The sequence below is a fragment of the Punica granatum genome, chromosome 8 (assembly GCF_007655135.1).
Source record: "Punica granatum isolate Tunisia-2019 chromosome 8, ASM765513v2, whole genome shotgun sequence".
In the NCBI taxonomy this organism is placed as follows: Eukaryota; Viridiplantae; Streptophyta; class Magnoliopsida; order Myrtales; family Lythraceae; genus Punica; species Punica granatum.
In genome coordinates, this window is record NC_045134.1 from 12,346,340 (window position 1) to 12,366,179 (window position 19,840).

At 36.2% G+C, this 19,840-nt stretch overlaps 4 protein-coding genes across 6 annotated transcripts; 2 read left to right on the plus strand and 2 right to left on the minus strand.

The window, feature by feature from the left end:
* Positions 1–379: 379 nt before the first annotated feature.
* Positions 380–1,135, plus strand: LOC116188750 (transcription factor MYB54-like). The gene has a single exon (XM_031518231.1). The coding sequence runs from the start codon at positions 380–382 to the stop codon at positions 1,133–1,135; it is 756 nt and encodes a 251-aa protein (XP_031374091.1).
* A 1,750-nt stretch (positions 1,136–2,885) lies between these two features.
* LOC116189184 (carboxyvinyl-carboxyphosphonate phosphorylmutase, chloroplastic-like) lies at positions 2,886–7,045 on the plus strand. Of its 2 annotated transcripts, XM_031518737.1 has the most exons (8): positions 2,886–3,296; positions 3,403–3,476; positions 4,144–4,226; positions 4,416–4,440; positions 4,565–4,584; positions 4,883–5,038; positions 5,630–6,005; positions 6,910–7,045. In XM_031518737.1, exons 1-7 carry the CDS (start codon positions 3,001–3,003, stop codon positions 6,002–6,004), a joined length of 1,029 nt encoding a protein of 342 aa, XP_031374597.1. In that variant the 5' UTR covers positions 2,886–3,000; the 3' UTR covers position 6,005; positions 6,910–7,045. The 2 variants fall into 2 exon arrangements, with proteins under 2 accessions (XP_031374597.1, XP_031374595.1); XM_031518735.1 differs by lacking the exon at positions 6,910–7,045 and having other exon boundaries at positions 5,630–6,217.
* LOC116189185 (basic blue protein-like) lies at positions 6,689–7,466 on the minus strand. The gene is made up of 2 exons (XM_031518738.1): positions 7,203–7,466; positions 6,689–7,098 (listed from the first exon to the last, which is right to left on the minus strand). Exons 1-2 carry the CDS (start codon positions 7,390–7,392, stop codon positions 6,899–6,901), a joined length of 390 nt encoding a protein of 129 aa, XP_031374598.1. The 5' UTR covers positions 7,393–7,466; the 3' UTR covers positions 6,689–6,898.
* Positions 7,467–13,423: 5,957 nt separating this feature from the next.
* Positions 13,424–19,076, minus strand: LOC116189251 (bidirectional sugar transporter SWEET1-like). Of its 2 annotated transcripts, none has more exons than XM_031518827.1 (6): positions 18,929–19,076; positions 18,709–18,745; positions 17,902–17,997; positions 17,437–17,716; positions 14,493–14,612; positions 13,424–13,856 (listed from the first exon to the last, which is right to left on the minus strand). In XM_031518827.1, the coding sequence occupies exons 1-6, from the start codon at positions 18,960–18,962 to the stop codon at positions 13,644–13,646; spliced, it is 780 nt and encodes a 259-aa protein (XP_031374687.1). In that variant the 5' UTR covers positions 18,963–19,076; the 3' UTR covers positions 13,424–13,643. The 2 variants fall into 2 exon arrangements, with proteins under 2 accessions (XP_031374687.1, XP_031374688.1); XM_031518828.1 differs by having other exon boundaries at positions 18,682–18,745; positions 18,929–18,947.
* Between the last annotated feature and the right edge of the window lie 764 nt (positions 19,077–19,840).

The following is a 19,840-nucleotide window of genomic DNA, read 5'->3' on the forward strand; positions in this document are numbered from 1 at the left end:
TAACAATTTATTTCGTCAACTTCGCACGTTATCGGACTATCTTTTCCCTGCCCCGCAATGCATACCAAGTTAATCTGATTTTCATTAAATGTTGCACATGTTGTTTTATCACAATAAGTAAGAAAAAGAACAAACAAACTAAATGTCCATGAGCAGGAAGTAACCGTGTGATATATATAAGAAGGAGAAACTAATTAAAGACTAATATTTTATAAAATAATTAAATGAAATTAATTAATTAAGAAATTAATAAGGAAATGGAAAGCTCTAGCATTGGATCTTTTAGCACTTGGCGAGCTGTCCCTTTTACTGAAAACCCACAAGCCCTTAAATTTGCTCCCAAATCATCACTCGGGATTTAACGTAGTACCATGTCTTGATGGACTTGACATATGGAGGAGGAGCAGCACATCGGGTGCATGGAAACAAGTGGGCACTCATAGCAAGGCTATTCCCGGGTCGAACTGATAATGCGGTCAAGAACCACTGGCACGTCATAATGGCCAGAAAGCAAAGGGAGCAATCCAAGTTAAGTGCCAAGAGAGGTTCCGGTCAACCCAATTCTAGTAGTTCCATGACTGACTCCAGTAAGGCAATGTTTTGCAGAAAGCCTCAAGAGCTTCAGGAAGAAGTAATTAACTCCTGTTTCAAGTTTGAGAGTAGTGGCAGGACTAGATTTTTTGAATTCCAAAATCCGGGCAGTAAAGATAGGATACCGGTATTGCCGTCCCTCATGAGTTCTTCACCTTCTTGGACTTCTACGCCACGGATGGTGCCCGTTTCATCTTCTCTTGACTTCTTTGAGAAAGAAAGAAGAGGCCAAGTCCTGAACTTCCCAAACTCTTCAATGCATCGTGGCCATATTGAAGCTAGTACTGGACTCGACTTTCTGAACTACAGGAGGTTTGATCCGGGTCATTTCGGGAACTTTAGGGTGGGAAGGAGTTATGGGAGTACTGGTGAGGCGGCGACCATAAGGGACCAGACAAGCAATTTTAGCAATGATCAAGCATTTCTGAGGTGGGAAGTGAATTCCAGGCAGGTGCAAGTCGGAGGTGATCAAAATGAATCCGTCAAGCTGCGGAAAGATGTCCCGTTCATAGATTTTCTTGGTGTGGGAGTGTCGACATCGTAATATCATGCATATCAAGGATCGATATTGTCCATTTACTTCTTCTCTTTTGATTAGATACAGTCATTTAGTGTTGAGCTTCACTTCTCTTATTACCTAATCCTAAAGGGACATATTTGTTTTGTGTGGCGGCGTGCAAGAAATTCCGTGGACTTACAACTCGGGATAGTTTTATGAGGACTTTGGTTGATGAACTACGAACATTTGGTGCATAATATCTACATGGACTTTTGTTATTCGCCCTTTTTATTTCCTGTCAAGGTTTAAGGTAGGGTTTCGTTTTCGCAGACAAAACTCTTTGTTTAAGTACGAATTACATCTCATTTGTACCTTAGCTTCGTGTCATGGGCTCGAGAACTGCCATTAAAATCATTGGAAAATGGTACTCTCCAGCTTATTAGATGAGAGTCGAGACGATATTAACTACAGATATGATGAGTGAAAGACACAATTGCAGGCGTGGAAAATTGCTTCTGAAGCCAAGCCAATGGCAAGCTTATTTTGGGCACTCCGGTAACATACTTAGGTGGATGGAATTGTATAGAAATGACAGTCGACTACAGGAATTAAAAGCAAAATATTGACCACATATAATTGATTTTTCACTAAGAAAAAGAGGGTAATCGTTCGGTTCATTGATGCTAAATTTAGCATAAGTTCTCCATCCATAGGAAAGTTCATCACCTCGATCCTAATAATACGGTTAGCTAATGAGGAAAGACCTTCACTTCAATGCAGTGACACCTGTACTTGATCTGAAACCGAAAGACTCTGCGCAAGTTCTCATTAATGGAGTTTCGGACAGACCAGATTGGATCCGGCTTCGCTCCGTTCGAATAACATCAGATCCTTATGCTTGCTGTTTTGTTTGTGTTGGTGAGCTCTTTGTTGGTGCATTTTCTTGTTTGCATAAGCCTGATCTTCAATCAGGCGGCTCATCAATATAGCTTGATAACCACTCGTGCTGAACGCTGGTACGACCACCTTCCACATTTCCTGTTAGTAAAATCATTGGTTGTTCAGCCTACTATTGTCGATGCCTTACCGACGTGGGCCGGAGCCGCTCTTGGGTTCATGCTGTGGTTCCATTTGAGGTTACGATGATTCATAGTCAGAGCCACTCGATCCTGTTAATCCGTGATTGGATAGCTCTGGCTCATATCCTATCGAGTTAGCAAGACTCGTGTCATCGCCGACTGTCTTTTCGGCATCCTGTACATTATGTTTGCTTTTTAATAAAATCTACTTACTATTGACCCAAAAAAAAAAGATGTCATCCCTAACTTTTCTCCGAAAATCAACGATTTCCAATAGAATCTACTGCCATGTAACAAATTTAGTATAAGTTTTCCTTCCGTTAATCGAAAAAAGTTCATCACCTCGATCTATCAACACGATTAGCACATAAGGAAAGAAAGCTTCACTTCAGTGCGGTGACATATGCACTTGACTTCAAACCAAGAGACTCTATGCCAGTTTTTAATGGAGTTTCCGATGTGCAGGTGCAATCGAGAGGTATACAAGATCATAATGCATGAAAATTTCCCTTGTGTCCGTTTAAGAGGTCATCCCTTCCCTCTGAAAATCAACGATTTCCGACAGAATCCTCCCTTTTATAACATCCGATAGATTCTTGTAGCTTTTCTAATGCATTTTTTCGAGGGGTCGCATCTTTTTCCTTTTATTCCCATTTGATTAGAAGCAGTCGTCATCTCCCGTGACACGTGTCACCTCCACGAACTCTTGATGGAATCGTCTTTTGGCAAGCCGACGCAGGCAGCTCTCTCTCTCCGACTCCGCGCTCCGACTTCAAATTTCCTGCTCGCACTCTCTTCTTCTTCAGCTTCTCTTCCCCATCGGTCTCTGCTATGTCGCTTCTTACTGCGGCTACTGCTAAAGCCGCTCCGGCTGGCCCATTCCCCAGCCGGGAAAGATCCCCGACGGGGCAAAACGGCGGCCGGAAGTCGCCCAACCTCACGGTGAGGATGCAGCAGACAACTCGGGTCCAGCGGCTGATAGAGGAGCAGGGGATAGTGCTGATGCCCGGCTGCTACGACGCTCTCTCCGCCGCGATTGTCCAGAAGGTCGGGTTCAGTGCCGGCTTCATCTCCGGCTACGCCCTCTCCGCCTCCCTCCTCGGCAAACCCGACTTCGGATTGCTCACGTACGCCTCCCCTCCTCTTTGCCTCCTCCTGTACTTCATCGTTCGTTACTACCATACGCCTGATTCACCCGCCGCCCTGCATTTTTCCGCCTTTCTTCCTTCACAGGCCACCAGAAATGGCAGCAGCTGCGAGGTCTGTGTGCGCTGCAGCACCGTTGATACCGATTATTGCCGATGCCGGTGAGTGCACCCCATTTATACTTCTGCAGAATTGAACTTCTGCAATGTGATTCGTACGTGCTTGTCCAAACTGTTTCTGTTTAGATAAGAGCGACGAAGAATAGAATTTGATAGTAGAGTAAGTGAGGATGGGGATCTTCTGGCATGCTCCTCAATGTAGTAGGCTTTTTGACTACCTATTGTCCTTAGTCTGGTTGTTTGATATGAGCGAACCTGATTACGGAACAAGGAAGAACAAAGAAAGTGAGGATGGTGATCTGTTTATTATCGACGAGATCAGGGAGCACTCTTCTTAAGGTGTGGCATGTGATCTTCTATGTGTCTATAGATGGTAAAAAAATAAAAACCTCGTATTTGAAATCGAAGACGGAGTCTATAAACTCTGCATCTATTTGTGGGATAGATTCAGTATTTTCCGGACTACTTGCTTCTGCAACATCCTTATGTGAAGAATCACGATAGAAAAACTGGATGCTTCAGTAGTAGATATGAATTAAAGGAAATGAAGCTACAAGCCTGCTCGAGGAGAGAATTCTTTATGTTGAGGGGTTATCTTGGGGGAATAGTCTCCTTTTACTTAGCAAGTTTTCCGCCAGTGTTGATGCAGCGAAATGTTGTAGATGATTCATCATATGTCATGTCACAAGTTATACTTGGTTTGTTCTAGATACCGGGGGTGGCAATGCTCTCAATGTGCGAAGGACTGTCAAGGACTTGATTGCCGCAGGAGCTGCTGGTTGCTTTCTTGAGGTATGACTTCAAACCCTTCAATCCAGAAGATAAAATTTCCTTCTCTTCCTGTAAATATGGCCTTTCACATTGGAGAGTGAAATCTTTATGACAGAGAAATGATTGTCGCTCCATCTTGGGGTTCTTCATGAAAGTTGTGCACGCACTGATTGTTTTTCTTATGCTGATATTAGCTTTCTTGCATCGCAGGATCAAGCATGGCCAAAGAAGTGTGGTACGTATTGTCCCATTTGATATTAGTTTAATGTGATTGGCGAACAATAATTTGTATCTTGTACTCCATCACAACATGCTACTTAACTTCTAATTAATTTTTCCTTTTTGTTCTCATTGATCAGGGCACATGCGCGGGAAACAGGTATTGATTCGTAACTCGTGATTCAACTGTGGGATTCTATTCGAGGAAAAGAGAAAAGAAGTTATGGTCCCTTTAGATTCATCAAATTGGAACAAACGATTAGAGAATGTGATAGATTGCACTTTCCAAGACATGTTGCATTAAAAGATTTCCTCCTTTTTACCCCTCTTTTCATTGGGTTTCAAAGTGGAATGGTGACAATAGTTATCTGCAACCATAGAGAGCCATTAACTTAATTTGTAGGATCTCTTTAACTATTTAGACTCCTCATGGTCTAGTTGTTTCATACTATTTAAAGGTCATTCCTGCTGAGGAGCATGCTGCGAAGATAGCATCTGCAAGGGATGCTATTGGGGACTCTGACTTCTTCCTAGTGGCCAGGACGGATGCACGTGCCACATCAGCAAAGACGGGTCTCTCAGATGCCATTGCAAGGGCAAATCTTTACATGGAGGTAATGTGGACTAGATTGATTTCATATGTGTTTTATGCTAGTCTTTTAGTCTTTATCATAAGATTTTATTTGTTGGTGAAATGTGCTAATTGCTTGTCATTTGCACTAATTTATCTGTTTCCTGCACTATATCCAACGATAAATTTCTGATTACCCCCATTTTGCAAGTTGTGAAGAATTGTCTAAATTCATTAATTTCACAAACTCAATTTCGAATGTTTTGTAGTGTGCAATTGAGCCAGACTAACAGAATCTGGAGAATAGTAGCATGATCTCGGTTATGTATCAGGTTTTGAGGCTTGATCTCAGCTTGAACTTGCTATAAAGGCCTGCTTAACCTTGACTATGACTCGATATAAGTGTAGCATGAATAGACATCGAGCTCGGATATAGCTCAAGATGTAAAATAAATTGATAACAGAGATGCTGGCTGGAAATATTGGCGAATTATGCCACTAGTCTCTTGAGCTAAATATTTTAAATTTTGAAGAATCAAGTTGAAACATAGGGGTCACAGTCTTAAGCTTGGGTATTCGCCTGCAAATTGCCACCTGTCATATCGTTATCCCGTTCCTTCCATGGGTTGTGCAGGCTGGAGCTGATGCGTGCTTTGTGGAGGCACCAAGGGATGATGACGAGCTGAAGGAGATAGGTCGGTGGACGAAAGGCTATAGAGTCTGCAACATGATCGAAGGTGGGGTCACGCCGTTGCATACTCCCGAGGAGCTAAGAGCAATGGGGTTTCACTTGATTGTGCACCCATTGACGGCCCTTTATGCCTCAGCCCATGCTCTGCTCGACGTTCTTAGGACTCTGAAGGAGAAGGGAACCACCCGAGATGAGGATGACCTTAAGAAGATGGCTACATTTGAGGAGTTTAATCAGCTTGTGAGCTTGGAGTCTTGGTTCGAGCTGGAGGCAAGGTACTCAAATCTGAGAAATGCTGTAACAGTGAAATCTCGATGAGGTGCGATTTGTTAACTCATTGAGATGTGCTTTTGTTTTTTTACTTTGTTTCTTGTAGATGTTCATATTAGGAAATATTTCCTCGAATGAAAGAACAATTTTAATTGTTTTCCTAGGAGCTTTATCCAGTAAGTACGTTGATGCATTGCCCACCACGGACTATTGTTCATTTCATCTGCCTTTCTGAATTTCATAATCAGATGGGTTTCTCTAGTTGATAATGTAGACACAGGTAGCTTTTTCGAATCTTTTTCATGAAACGGTGCACGACCCCTGGATCTGGGAAAAAATCAGAGTGTATCGTACGGTTAAACAAATAATTATCTATCTCATTACCCCAGTTTTTGTTCACAACTTTTGGAAATTGGACGATCTTGACTCTTACCAATTGCCTCTACGAGGCACGGAGGCAGTATGTACTCTTTACACTTATTCGTCCTTGGCAAATGCTTTTAAGTACTTGCTCTCAATAGTTCATTACCATGAGATGGATAAAAAATCTACTCTTGGGGGGTGGGAGTAGCACGACGTGCAATATATTCAGTTCTCAATTTTGAGCTTCGCTTGGTGCAAGCTTTTCCCTCGTGGACTCTCAAACCTAGTTCCCATGTGATGGCAAACCATACAAATCTATGTTACCATGCGAGGGTAGGTGTTAGGAAACAAGGGAAAAATGCCTGCTAATTGTCGACAAGAAAACAAGATTTGATAACCTTTGCTGAGTAGAGCTGCAGAACTGAAGCAGCAATGATGGCAGCTATGCCATTATGTTATTTTTCCGTAACATCAGAGTGCAAAAAACCCAAATTAAGACAACCGTGCCCATAAGAGATCGAAAACTTCTCACATATAGAGTGGCTATCGAGACTTATTTCTATCAGTAATAATTTTCTTTTATGCTGCAGTAACGGCAATCTTCATTCCTCCCTGACAGTGTCCGGGAATGCTGCAGATGAAGTAGTTCTGCCCCTTCACCAGCTTCACCTGATCTTTCCCGGACTGAAAGACCTTCGGTCTCGGGGGAGCGTTGCAACTCTGGTAGCCTCCACGGTTCACCGCCACCACATTGTGAGCTCCAGGGCTGTAGTTGAAAACTGCAATAGTAAACCCACACATGCATACATTAGTCGCAGCCAGTTTAAAGTCGGAAATTTACGTGCCTTCACAGCTGATTGAGAGACTTGGTGGAAAAGCTTACCGAGAACATCACCGGCCTTGAAGCCTTTTCCTTTAGGCCATGTGGCGACATTGAAGGTCCAGCCCGAAGAGTCCCCGACCGTATAACTAGCGGCTTCAGCCTGCTCGGTGCAGGCAAGGAGGTAGAGCAGTGTGAGCACAGTCACTGCTACTGCTGCTGAAGCTGCACTGCCTCTTCCCTGAGAGCACATTTTAAAGGCAAAGTGGGATCAGATAAGTGAGAGACAAAAGAGTTTGGGAGATAGAGGAGGAATTCTTGTGTGTTTCATTAGCAAGGATCTTGGCCCATTTTATAATTGGAGGAAGTACCAATAAAGTGATTGAAAAAGAGAGTTTGGTATATCGAATTTGATTTGGAATTAAAAAGTTTAGAGTCTAATTCTCACCCGTGAGACTTCTGTGTCCCATATTTCCTTGATCTATTTATCTTCTTCTAGGTTTATGAACCTTGTCTATGACCGTAAAAGAAAGAGAGAAAAAAAGAAAAAAAGAGAAGACCAAACACTGATTACCGTAAGTTATGCTAGTTCCATAATCACATTTTCACATTTAACTAGTTGTTTTCTTTTTAAATCATTTTTTGAAAACTAACTTCCCTTTGGTACGTAAAGGAATATTATACGTATACAATAGATATAGATCTAAGCAATTTATCGAAAAAATTTAATTTAATTTTTATAATGTATTATGATATTCCTTCATTAACCTTGGCATCGAAATTAAATAGTCTCAATTCTAAGAGTTTGAGAATTTTTAAATTAAATCCAATCAAGTAAATCAAAATTTTTAATAGGTAATCGAGTAAATTAATCAGAATAAAGGGAAGTTATGCTTGGACGGAATCTAAAATTATGCTTATATCTCAATTTGTTTTTACTGATTTGTGCCAAATGTTACATGATATATATTTACACTCAAATTTTCTACGCAACCTTATTATTTTTCGCACTTTTCAGTTGAGATCCAATGTCTCCCATTGTTTAAGTCTTTTTTTTTTCTTTCTGAATAATGTTCTATTTCAATTACAAATGAGGCTCAATACTTAATACAATAAAAGAAAAATCTTAAATAACTAATAAAGGGATACGGTTAGTTCCACTAAATATCGAATCTGTGATCTCTAAATTAATAGTTGATGACATGCGCCACTACGTTACACCATTTTTTATTGAATAAGTTGTTTTAGTCATTTCACCTTTGACTCAATATCTTCATCAAACAGTTTTGACGAAAATGCCTACTTTCTCGATGTGTGGATTGTTTGAAGAGCCTAACTTGATATAGTTGAAGCACTAACTAGATCAGATACATCATTTTTTAATGGGAAATTAAATTGATCAACTTGAAAAAAAAAATTATAGTTGACCATCACAAGCAAATGTTCGAGGGAAAATGCCTATAAACATTTCCCAAGTACGGAAATTATTCTAATTTATATCCCCTCCACACCCCCCCACACACACAACAACTTAATGATTTCTCAATTTCCACTTTTCATATGACGCTTTACTAGAAAATTAGTATTCGCAGTTTCGGCTGCATTTTTTTTCGAAAGTTTTGCTAAGCCATCAAACTAGACTAGAGGTCACATATTTGCCACTCGTCTAGGATAGGGGTGTAAACGAGCTGAACCGAGCCCAAATATAACAAGCTTAAGCTCCGCTCGCCTGTCAACTCGTAGGCTTGAGCTCGGGTCCGGGCTCGTGCGAACCTAAGCAATCAAGATTGAGCTTGGCTCGTTGGCATAGGCTCAAGCTTGGGCTCGGCTCGTTTAGGCTCATTTTGATCAATGGCCTGACCTAGAGCAGAGACAGGATAATAGGCTAAACCCTCATTATGTGGTGTGAGCGAGCCTTGTATTTATTTTGTTAGAGGGCATGGGCCTCATAACATATACATATATAACTTATAAGAATATATATATATATATATATAAGCCCGTTTAGGTTCACGAATTTCACGAGCCAAATACCATTGAGCTCGGTTTGACTCATTTAATTGGCGAGCTTGAGCCGAGCCGGGCTTGAGCTTTATTAGAACGAGCCAAATTCGAGCTTTTGTTGAACCAAGCCCGAACCATTCGTTCGTGTTTCAGCCCGTTTACACCCTTTGTCTAGGAACTAAGTTTCCGTACAAATTAAAATCACCGAAAATAAACTGAAAATACAGAATATCAAAAAACAAACAATGAGATACTAAATCAAAAGAAGATAAATAAGGGTTATTAATTTGAGATGAAAATTCACCCCATTTTTAGCTATATAAATTTACACTTTTTTTTTTCTTCTAATTTTCACAAGTATTTCATATTCTCGAAAAAGAGAAACAAAAAATCTATAAACAAGCAGGCCTCTAGACATTATTAAACTGATCAAGTTCTTAGGAAAGCTGGTCACACTCTTAAATTAATTAAAATTCCCCGTGTTCATCGGGGAAAAGGCGAACACAATGATTAATTGGAGAATTTCTTGAAGAAAAATAAATAGATCGACATAATGGAAAGCTGCCTGCTCGACTTCGAGTCAACATAGTCGATCGAAGATTATATGGAACTAGTGTTATTACAACCAACCATTCTCAAAGACAATCATGCCACTGGCCACTATATTCTAAAAGTGGCAGAAAAATAAATCATGTGAAGTTCACCTTGGCCCCTTAAAAAGGTTTTCGCTTCAATCTTGCATGTAATTTAGTGCAATTTAATATGAATTAGGTAGGTTTAATTTATTAGTGACTTCAAAAGCTTATTCCCTAAATTAGAATTGCTCTTGACGATGCATGCTGGACCCATGATTTGGGCCCAAATCCATTTGTGCCAAACACGGAAAGGTCCGTTCAAAGAGTATTGTATTATTTGCCTCGGCGTCGCTTCTATGGCCCATCTTTTGCAAAAGACACCTCTTTGGAGGAGAGGGAGGGGCTCTTAACAAGTCAATCAAAATCGAGTTTTTAAGTAAAAAAAATACTTATATACGTATATTCATGAACTATAACCTTATTTTGGGTAAAATTGAGAAACATTGTACATTCTTATTAATATTCGATGAAACAAACCATACATTTCATTCTTTTTTAATTATGAACGTCGATTTTGAACAACAATTGAGGGTACAAGAAATTATAAATTAATTCTTCATTTTTCTAAATCATATGAACTAAAAAGTCAATCAATTTCCTTAAATTGGAAAGAAAATATAGTTGAACATTTGACTAAGTAGAAATCCAGTTTTTATTGATTTTACTAAACAAACTGACTTTTTACACGAGTCTACCAAATTTAAATTTCTACGGTGAGTTGACTCACCATGGATAGTAAAAACGTAAAATCGCATGCTTTTAAGAGTTAGAATCGAGTTTTTGACGGTATTGCTCTCGAGTGTTGTACCAATATACATCTATTTTTTGATACCTAATTATAGCTCCCTCTTTGGGGCGAAAGATTGAGTTTGACTCCCGAGAAAAGCACCAAATAATGAATTGACTTCTCCCATGAGGATCTTGAGTGATTTAGAAAATTCAGTCACATGATTGTATATATGTTATTGTGGGTTTGCTCTGTTGAGGAAATAAATTCCTCAGCTAAATAATATGTTATGATTGATCTTAATTACCTTAAGAAAAATTCAGCCGGCGAAGAAATTCGTTTCAAATAAATTGGTATACTTTCAACGCTTGCAATGTTCTCCTGTAGAGAGTAGTCCACCACGTGGTGGACCATAAATATCTGTATATATTTCTTGTTCAAAAGGAAAAAAGCGAGGATTATCCCAAGAAAGATAGCGAAGTACGCGCTCTCATCTAAAAATCAAGAGATTTTTCAGTAATAAAAGATGTATATAAATTTGATACAATATAATAATTAATACAGGAGAATGAGTAGTTCCACCAAAAGAATTGAATATGAAATCTTTTAATTATCAAGCGATAGCATGTATTACACTCTCTTTGACCGAGTGTTGGATCTTTAGGCGAATATAATAGATCTTTATATGTCAATTTCAATAACTATCCACAAATGAGTCGAAATTTGTGATTGATGTGCACCTGCCTATTAAGCTTGTTCTATATCTATTTCTTCTTAAATGTAAGTTATGAAGAAGAGACGATGAACTTAAATTTACGATCACTCTAAATATAACTAGATAACATCATGCGCATCTATTAATTTATAAGAAAATTAATAAGTACATATATTAATTTATAAAAATTTAAATTTTTCTATAAATGTAATTTTTGTAAAAATCATGAATTATCAATAAGTTGTTCGCCTTCATATAAAATATGTTAGGATATGAGTCAAATTTATTCCACAATTTATAATTATTTCTATTATATTATAAGTCCATTTATTAAAGGGTAAATTGCACTGGTGGTCCAAAAAGTTTTACAAATGTTTCATTATGGTTCAAAAAGTTTTTTTCTCTATATAATGGTACAAAATGTTTCAAAATTATTTTATGATGGCACAAACCGTCAATTGACCCTAACGCCGTTAACATTTTGCTGACATAGCGCGTCCTATGTGTCACTTTTGTTACGTGAAACAAATTATAATGCACCACGTCATTTAAGAGAAAATAAAATTTTTAAAAGTCTAAAAAAAATACAAAATATAAAAAAATACAAAAAGAGTAAAAATTTAGAAAAAAAATTTGAAAATTTAAAAATTTGAAAATTTTAAAAATTTGAAATTTTAAAAATTTGAAAATTTAAAAATTTGAAATATTTTTTTAAAAAAAAATAATTTCAAATAATTTTATAAAAAATTTAATTTAATATTAATTTTTTTTTATTATTATTAAAATTATTTTAATTTAAAATAATAAAATTATTTTTATTTTTATTTTTAATTTTAAAATTAAAAGTTTAAAATTATTTTTAAAAGTTTTTAAAATTTAAAATTATTTTTAAAATTATTTTTAGAATTATTTTTAAAAGTTTAAAAATTTTAAATTTTTAGAATTATTTAAAATTTTTTAGCCACGTTAGCAAGGAGATGACGCGTAATAGCCATGTCAGCGTCGGCTTGACGACGTCAAGCTCGAGTTGACGGTTTGTACCATCATGAAACAATTTTGAAACATTTTGTACTATCATGTAGTGAAAAAAACTTTTTGGACCATAATGAAACATTTGTAAAATATTTTGGACTATCGGTGCAATTTACCCTTTATTAAATAATATTGAATTCTATCACTACCCATTTTCTTCATTTCTTTATGTATGGTTATATCTCAATATGATGTTTAGTAGAAAATTTGCCCTATTTCTATTTTGTACACAGTATATAATTTTTAGGTGTTATATATAATACATATATATCATACTTCATATCACTTCAAACAATTCAAATTACACTGGCTCGAACTTGATTAGTAAGAGTTCATTGGGCTTCCAGATACCAGAGACACACCGAAAAAAAAATTAAATTACTTAAAGTCATAATAGGAAATATTTGAATACATGAGAGAAGTTGTCTAGATATAGAATATTATGTCTATTTATTAATTCGAAATGTTTGCAAAAAATTAAGACATGAAATATGATAAATTAGAAGAAATATAACATAATACTGCTAATGAGAATATAATAAATTAAAATCTATATATTCTTCTTTCATTTACAAAAGAAATAGGATATAGTATTCTTTTAAAGAAAAATGGTATTCTTAAAATTTTAGGTCATAATAAGGATTAAGGAGAAGAAGAATAAAGAGTATAATTGAAATATGAGGAAAGGGAGAAAAATAAGAAACAATTAAAAAGTGGTTAAACTTGGAACATCCATGCACACAGATTATATTTCATGTGTGTAGTAATTTAACTAATTCATAATAGAAATTCAATTAATTTATCAGATAAAACTAATTAAAACTTGTAGCATGGATAAGCAAAAGAAAAAATACAAAGAAAAGAAACGAACAAGAAAGTTAGAAAAATTGAAGAGTTGGATGCGGCAATGATGTGCAAGAGTTTGAAAAAATTACCAAGAAGAGGAATTAAAAAAATTGGGAAAAATAAAAATTTGACATGTGGCAATGAAGTACAAAAAAAATAGTTAATTTAAAGATTAAGAAAATATGTTTCTTATTCTAAATTTCTATAGAAAATTTATTAAAAAGTTTTAATTTTAAAAGCACAAAATCAGATAGTTATCGAAATATTTTACTTTTTCCATTATTATTTAACATTTATAAATTATTTTAAATTTTCATTCTCAATAGAAGATGAATTCTCACGTGCAATGCCCATGTATTTACGCAAGTGCATGTATACAGTTATATAAATTCTTAAATATAGGAAATAAGATGTAGGGCCTTATATTTTGGGGGCCTCAAGCAGTCGCTTGGATGGCCTTTACCCTTGGGCCGCCCTTATCATATTTATAGTATGCAAATCTTCATCACAGCTTCCGTAGACTCGGTGGTTCCCGAACTGATCAATTAAATTGGATCTTGATGCTTCTTCGGGTTGGCTTTTTCGAGATCCACGGAGTTCATCTCGACGACGGAACCATCATCTGCAGCCTTCTTGGGCTCGACTTTTTCTATGAAACCATCATCTACAGCCTTCTTGGGCTCGGCTTTTTTGTCGCGGTAAATGGCATACAATATCAGTTGCATCATGCCCAGCAAGCCCCCAAGCCCATTGGGCACCTGCAATATTTAACCAAATCCGTCCGTCCTTTATTATTATTATTATTATTATTATTTTCCTTTTTGATGAAAATAAGCCGTTTATAAATTCAGCAAATTTAATGCTTGTGTGACTTTTTTCGATTCCAATGGAGGCCTATGAGCCTAGTATACTGAAATATAAATATTAAATATCTAATAAAGGCATATGAGTGGTCCTACTAAGTATCGAATCTCGGACCTTTTAGTCATTAGATGAGAGGTGCGCCACTGTGCCATGCTCATTCTTGATAATGCTTATGTGACTTTTATCGCATCATATATTGGACAATTTATTATTTTCTATATGTTTTTTATTGTATATAATATCAATCTCTTTACTTGTATGCGTCAAGAAGTATGTACATCGTCAAGAAGAAAATAAATATATAATTTTTTTCAAAATTTTGATGATTATTTTAAGGATAAATTATAAAAAAACTTCAAATTTTGCTTAGAATCTCAGTTTTTGTGACAATTTTATTTTGTAACATAAGGTGCAGGAGGTTGGTGGTGATGGCCGCTGGTGAGGCCCCACCTCAGTTAATCAAGAATCTTGATAGGATTCGGAGATCCTATTTGCTAAGTTAAGATTTGTTAGTTTAGGTTTGGACTTACATAAACGTAAGGGTCAGCTCCGAGGAGGCCAAAGAGGAACCATAAAATACCGCATATGAACGTGAAGAGAGACAGCCAAAATGGCATATACTCGACGCTCTTTGTCTTGATCACCATCCTCTGCATACAAAATTATCATCAAATAAGTAAACAAGCACTAACTAATCTTGATCTAATTGATAAGAACTAGTTCACCGTGGAATTTTTCGCACCATTTTTCCACTCGATTATTTTGACGGACAAAGCCCTATGAGGCTATGACTAGAGTTTTTTTGTGTATAATATCTTTACTAATGTAGAAACTGGTAGAACCTAGCACACCAACGAGGGGGTTGAATTCACTAGTAAGCTGACAACAAGCAGTAGGTCAGGTCTAGGGTTCGATTCTCTCGGGGATCGGTATCTAGGGTTTAATGGCGGGCCCCAGGTCGTACAATACACCGCTCGGTGGACTAGTCGGTTGTTACGGCACCGGACACCATCGATAAAAGAAAAAAGAAAAAAGAAAAAAGAAAAAAGAAAAGAAGAAGATAGAACCTTGCACATTTCTGCTAGTCCAAAAGAGATTATTATCTGTCGATCATATTTTTACTGCATCATATCAATTAATGAAAATTTTATATAACATATAGAGCACAGTTGTAATATAAATAATTATCTACACTATTTATAAAAGTCTTTGGTGTTTCTCCAATTTTTTCCCATTTTGCTCTTACTTAAAATAATGATATTACAAATAAATTCGCCCCTACAGTATTTAAATCAAACTAGTTCTTAAAATCTTCATACATTTTGGTCAATATTCCTTTACTCAAACAATACAAGTGAAACAATTTTTCAAATAAATTTTCAAGCGGCCCTTGCATCCTCTAGGATTAAATGAAATTCATACGTCACTTGACCTTTTATTTTTGTTAGAAAATTATATATGTTTTTGGTATAACAAGAATAAAAGATTCTATAAAAAATAATGAGAAAACTATAATCTAATAAGAAGACAAATTTAATAGTTAAATTATTATAGATAAACTTAATAATCAATATTATTTTTTTATTTTGATGATGTATGATTTTTTGGTGAAAATGATGTGATTATAACTTAAAAGAATGCGATTATTCAAAAAGCTATATTTATTTCTAATATATATTCCTTCCAATTTTCGAATAGACATATGAAGAATCATTTAAACTTCCTTCTCCCTTTAAAACTCTTCTCCTAAATAGTTCATTCAAATATCTCAAAAAATTCTCCAAGTTGTTGGCTGAAAATCTCAATAGTCATATTCTTATATTTCAAAAAGGCATTTCATCTTATTAAGAGCCAAAAAAAAGTTTGAACCTAGGTTTAGTTAAGAGCCAAAAAAGTGTTGTCCTACCACCTTAACAAAAGGTAGTTGAACCCTTCGTGTTTTCCATTAAAATTTTTAGTATCACAGTGTAGCCCCTAAAAAAGAAAAAGAAATGAAAAAGAAAACGGCGCGGGTGGGTCTTAAAAGGTTAGTCACTCAGGCCATTTAGGGACCAGTTTTTTATTTCTTTAAAAAAATATAAATAATTATTTTTTTAATAACACATGTCAAATTGTACCTAATGAGCATCATAATTAATAGGGATTTTATTAGAATATCTGGCGTTAAACTTGAAACTCGAAGACGGTCTCAAATTGAGTTGAGAAAGTGCCTCATTACAGCGTAGCCTCCACACCTCAAGGGTCATTAGAGAAAGATTGGAACCATGGGAACTTTTCTAGGTAATCATTTTAGAGTCTCGGTCTTAGAGCGAGAAGGTGTAGAGAAACGTGCGAGATTGAGTATTAAAAAATGACAAGCATGGCCACATTACCAAAAGCTGCAATTATCCGCATGGGCACCAAGAAATTAAATTAAAGGTCCATAAAAACTATAAGAAATTATATACCGAAAATTTATCCAAAGAAAGCTATAAAAATTAAACTACCACATTAAATGAATATCTACAAATAAATGAGAAAAATTATAGGTTTGAATCATTTTCTATTGTAATCAATTTTCTATTTTCATCCTTTACGTTTATGTGGTTTTCTATTTTAGTTCTTTTGTCATAAAGACCGTTAGATATGGCTGACTTGGAGCCATGTTAGCTGGCACATGTGATGCTCATACGTACCATATCAATAATAGAAAAAGGGAAAGTCTACCCAAGAAAAATTAATTGGCCACACCATTCGGCTTCTTCACCTTATTAACACTTGATGGAGAGTTGTCTTCTTCTTGTTCACTGGTTCCCACAATAAAATGAAAATAAATAAATAAAAATGTAAGGAAAGAAGAACGCGAGGAGAAAGATGGACGGCAGAGATATCCAAGGACCAAAAGCACTGATACTGGGGCTCGCTCCTTCTCTATGATCCTTTGGGGTGAGATGAGAAAGTTAACAATCAAATAGCCAAATCAAAGAGAGAGCGGCTGTCCAACGCAGGAGCTTGAGCTGAGACTCCGATTGTTAGAGGTCGATGAGAATGAGGCTGGTGTTTGGGGTCAGGTATTTGGTGAGTTCAAGAAACCAATTAAATTTTCGTCTATTGACTAGTCTTCTTTATATATATATATGTATGATGTGGTATGAGCATCACATGTGGCTACTAATGTAGCACCAAGTCAGCTACATCTAACGACTTTTTAAACAAAAGTACTAAGTCGGAAAAACACTTAAACGTAAAGGATGAAAAAAAATAAAAAAATAAAAAGGATTAAAATAAAAAAGAACTCAAACCTACAAAATCAAACCTATACCTTTTTCAAATAAATATTACCGTGAATATATAATTTACGTTGAGGTGGTCAACATCAATATATTGAGCTTGAGATATTTACATGGAGACGTACCTTCTTTTTAGCTTTGCTAGGACGTTATAATTTATATGTGGTAATTAGCAAGAAGAAATAAATAAGCATGAGAGGCTTACCGCAACCGATAAAGGTGAAGCATACATGACAATAGTAAAAATGGTGGTAACAATACCACACATGTGCATCCTCGGTTTCCCATGCAACGCAAGGAGGGAAACTAGGGCAACTGTTGCGATCACCGTGAGCACAAATGCGAGGAGGCCCACAATCTTAAGCTTCTCCTTCTTCGGTGCATATACGAGGAAGATCAACAAGTATATGAACTCGATTGCCACCCCAGTGCTAGTGATAGTGGTTATGAGAAGGTTGTTGGGTGATACGAAAGGAAGACTATACCTGCAATATCAGAGAATGTATACGCCATATCGAGGTAGGAAAGCACAACCAGATTAAACCGTTTGGAATGGACAAAAAAGAAACACAATCTAACGGATGGTCACGTTAAAGAGCTATGTTATATATAAATGTTCGGGTAAGATGTTAAATTGATGCGAGCGAGATCGAGAGTGAGTGTAAATTACCAGGTGTATAGGAGGCCTTCGAGCATAGTCATTGCATATGGAAAAGATGAAAATTGCTCTGTGCTCTTGCTTTTGAAGATCCTCCTGACTGTGATCCTACAAAAACGTAATTTCCATGCGTTGATGGAATATAGACTTAAGGAGTAAAAGACGACTAAGAAAAAAAATCGGTAAATTTCTCTTTCTAACATTATGTATCAGTTGATTTAGACTTCTCATTAATTTTCTTCTTCCTCCTTGTTATAAGGGAGACATATCGACCTAATAAAAATATAAAAATAGGTACTAAAATGGCACAATGCAGGGATGAAGTCAAGATTTTCTTTCAAGGGAGGGATAATGACCAAGATCATTTATACAATTCTTTCAACTGAGACAAAATAATACTTAGTATTCCTTTTGTCTTACAAATGGAAAATATCTATAATTAATTAGAAGAGCTTTACTCTTTAATAAGTCAGTTTGGCTCAAACTGAATTAATCGTAATCTATTGGACTTTCGAATACATATACACTAAAAAAATATATTTTTTTTGTGGGACAACGAAAATTATATTATTTTCAGAGAAAATTATTGAAGGAGCTTGAACGATAAGGGACAATTGCCTCCCTAGCAGAAGTGTTGGCTTTGTCCCTGGCTACACGGGAAGAGGCATGCCGTTGACAATTCGACTTTAAAAACTCTTGTATCCAGATTCCCATGTAAGAAACTATATAAACACAGGTCATATGTAACTTCTTCTTTCTTTTTTTTTTTTGTATAAATAAGGTTATACGTACGTAATATGTGCAGTAGAGAGTACTCACATTGGGGACAAGTACAGGATTAGGGTCGTAGCATTTCCTGAGATCAAAAAATGGATGAAACATATATGAAGTGCCACAATAAAGCTGATAATAAAATCAACTTAAGCCGGGACCGGGACTACCATATTTGATCGTTCAAGCCGAAGGTAAAACACAAGGACGTCCAAACTGAAAGAATTATTGTTTTCAAGGAAGATTATTGTAAGGATCAAGAACTCACCAATAATACCCGTCACGAAACGCACAGTGACCATTTTCGGCTTTAAGGATCGAACTTCGATCAAATTAATCACTCGAAGAAAGGAAGGGAGCGTTACATGCAGAGAAATGGCAATTAGAGATGGATGAGCAGAGCAAGCTGTGAGCGACGAGCATTTATATATTGGACGCTCGAAATTAAGTGGGGTAACCTTGTGGACCGAGAAAGTGTTTTATATAATGAGTATATGATGTGATAATACCACATCCTAATAGGATTATTCAATTTCTCTTATTTTTAGTAATATTACAAAAAAAATTATTAATAAAAATATTTTTTTTACATATTTAATAATACAGTGACACCTAATATACTGATTACATATAATATCTTTTCACCTCTCTTGGCCCTTTATTTTCTGCTTCAATCTCCTGCAACCCCTTTTTTTTTCGGTGGGAAAGTCTCCTACCCCTTTATTTATGGCACAGTACAAAGAAAATATAAGATAAGAATTACGTCACACATCACTAATATAGTTGTGATAGCCTCATGGCCACATCATTATCCCACCGTGGTGTCAGGTGTGTTCACTTTTCTCGACCAAGACCAACCCCTACATATAAGCTAAAAATGCACGTATAAAAAGTGCAAGTAAATTACTTGAATTTTGTCAAATAAATCACTTGATCTCAAATGATTTATTTATTTTTACATAATTTACTTGAACTTTTTTGAATAAATACTTGTATGTACTATACATGCATGTTGGGTGTATGGATCATAGAAATTTCACAAACAAGACCAACCCGTAATGGAAATATTTTGATAAGTTTTATTGTGGGGATGTCCTCAAGGACCTTGAGGATCAAAATCGCGATTCTGACTCGTAAAATAAGTCGATTTTACGATTTTGTGGCCATCGGCGAGTCAGAT

Excerpts from the sequence above, each read along its gene's own strand:
- LOC116188750 (XM_031518231.1), top strand. The coding sequence starts at position 380 with ATGGACTTGACATATGGAGGAGGAGCAGCACATCGGGTGCATGGAAAC.
- LOC116189184 (XM_031518737.1), top strand. The coding sequence starts at position 3,001 with ATGTCGCTTCTTACTGCGGCTACTGCTAAAGCCGCTCCGGCTGGCCCA. Across the intron at positions 3,477-4,143 it reads ACCGATTATTGCCGATGCCG|ATACCGGGGGTGGCAATGCT; the intron begins GTGAGTGCACCC and ends GGTTTGTTCTAG. Across the intron at positions 4,441-4,564 it reads AGCATGGCCAAAGAAGTGTG|GGCACATGCGCGGGAAACAG; the intron begins GTACGTATTGTC and ends CTCATTGATCAG.
- LOC116189185 (XM_031518738.1), bottom strand. The coding sequence starts at position 7,392 with ATGTGCTCTCAGGGAAGAGGCAGTGCAGCTTCAGCAGCAGTAGCAGTG. Across the intron at positions 7,099-7,202 it reads CAAGGCCGGTGATGTTCTCG|TTTTCAACTACAGCCCTGGA; the intron begins GTAAGCTTTTCC and ends TTACTATTGCAG.
- LOC116189251 (XM_031518827.1), bottom strand. The coding sequence starts at position 18,962 with ATGGTCACTGTGCGTTTCGTGACGGGTATTATTG. Across the intron at positions 17,998-18,708 it reads ATCCTGTACTTGTCCCCAAT|GATCACAGTCAGGAGGATCT; the intron begins GTGAGTACTCTC and ends ACGTTTTTGTAG. Across the intron at positions 17,717-17,901 it reads GAAGGCCTCCTATACACCTG|GTATAGTCTTCCTTTCGTAT; the intron begins GTAATTTACACT and ends CTGATATTGCAG.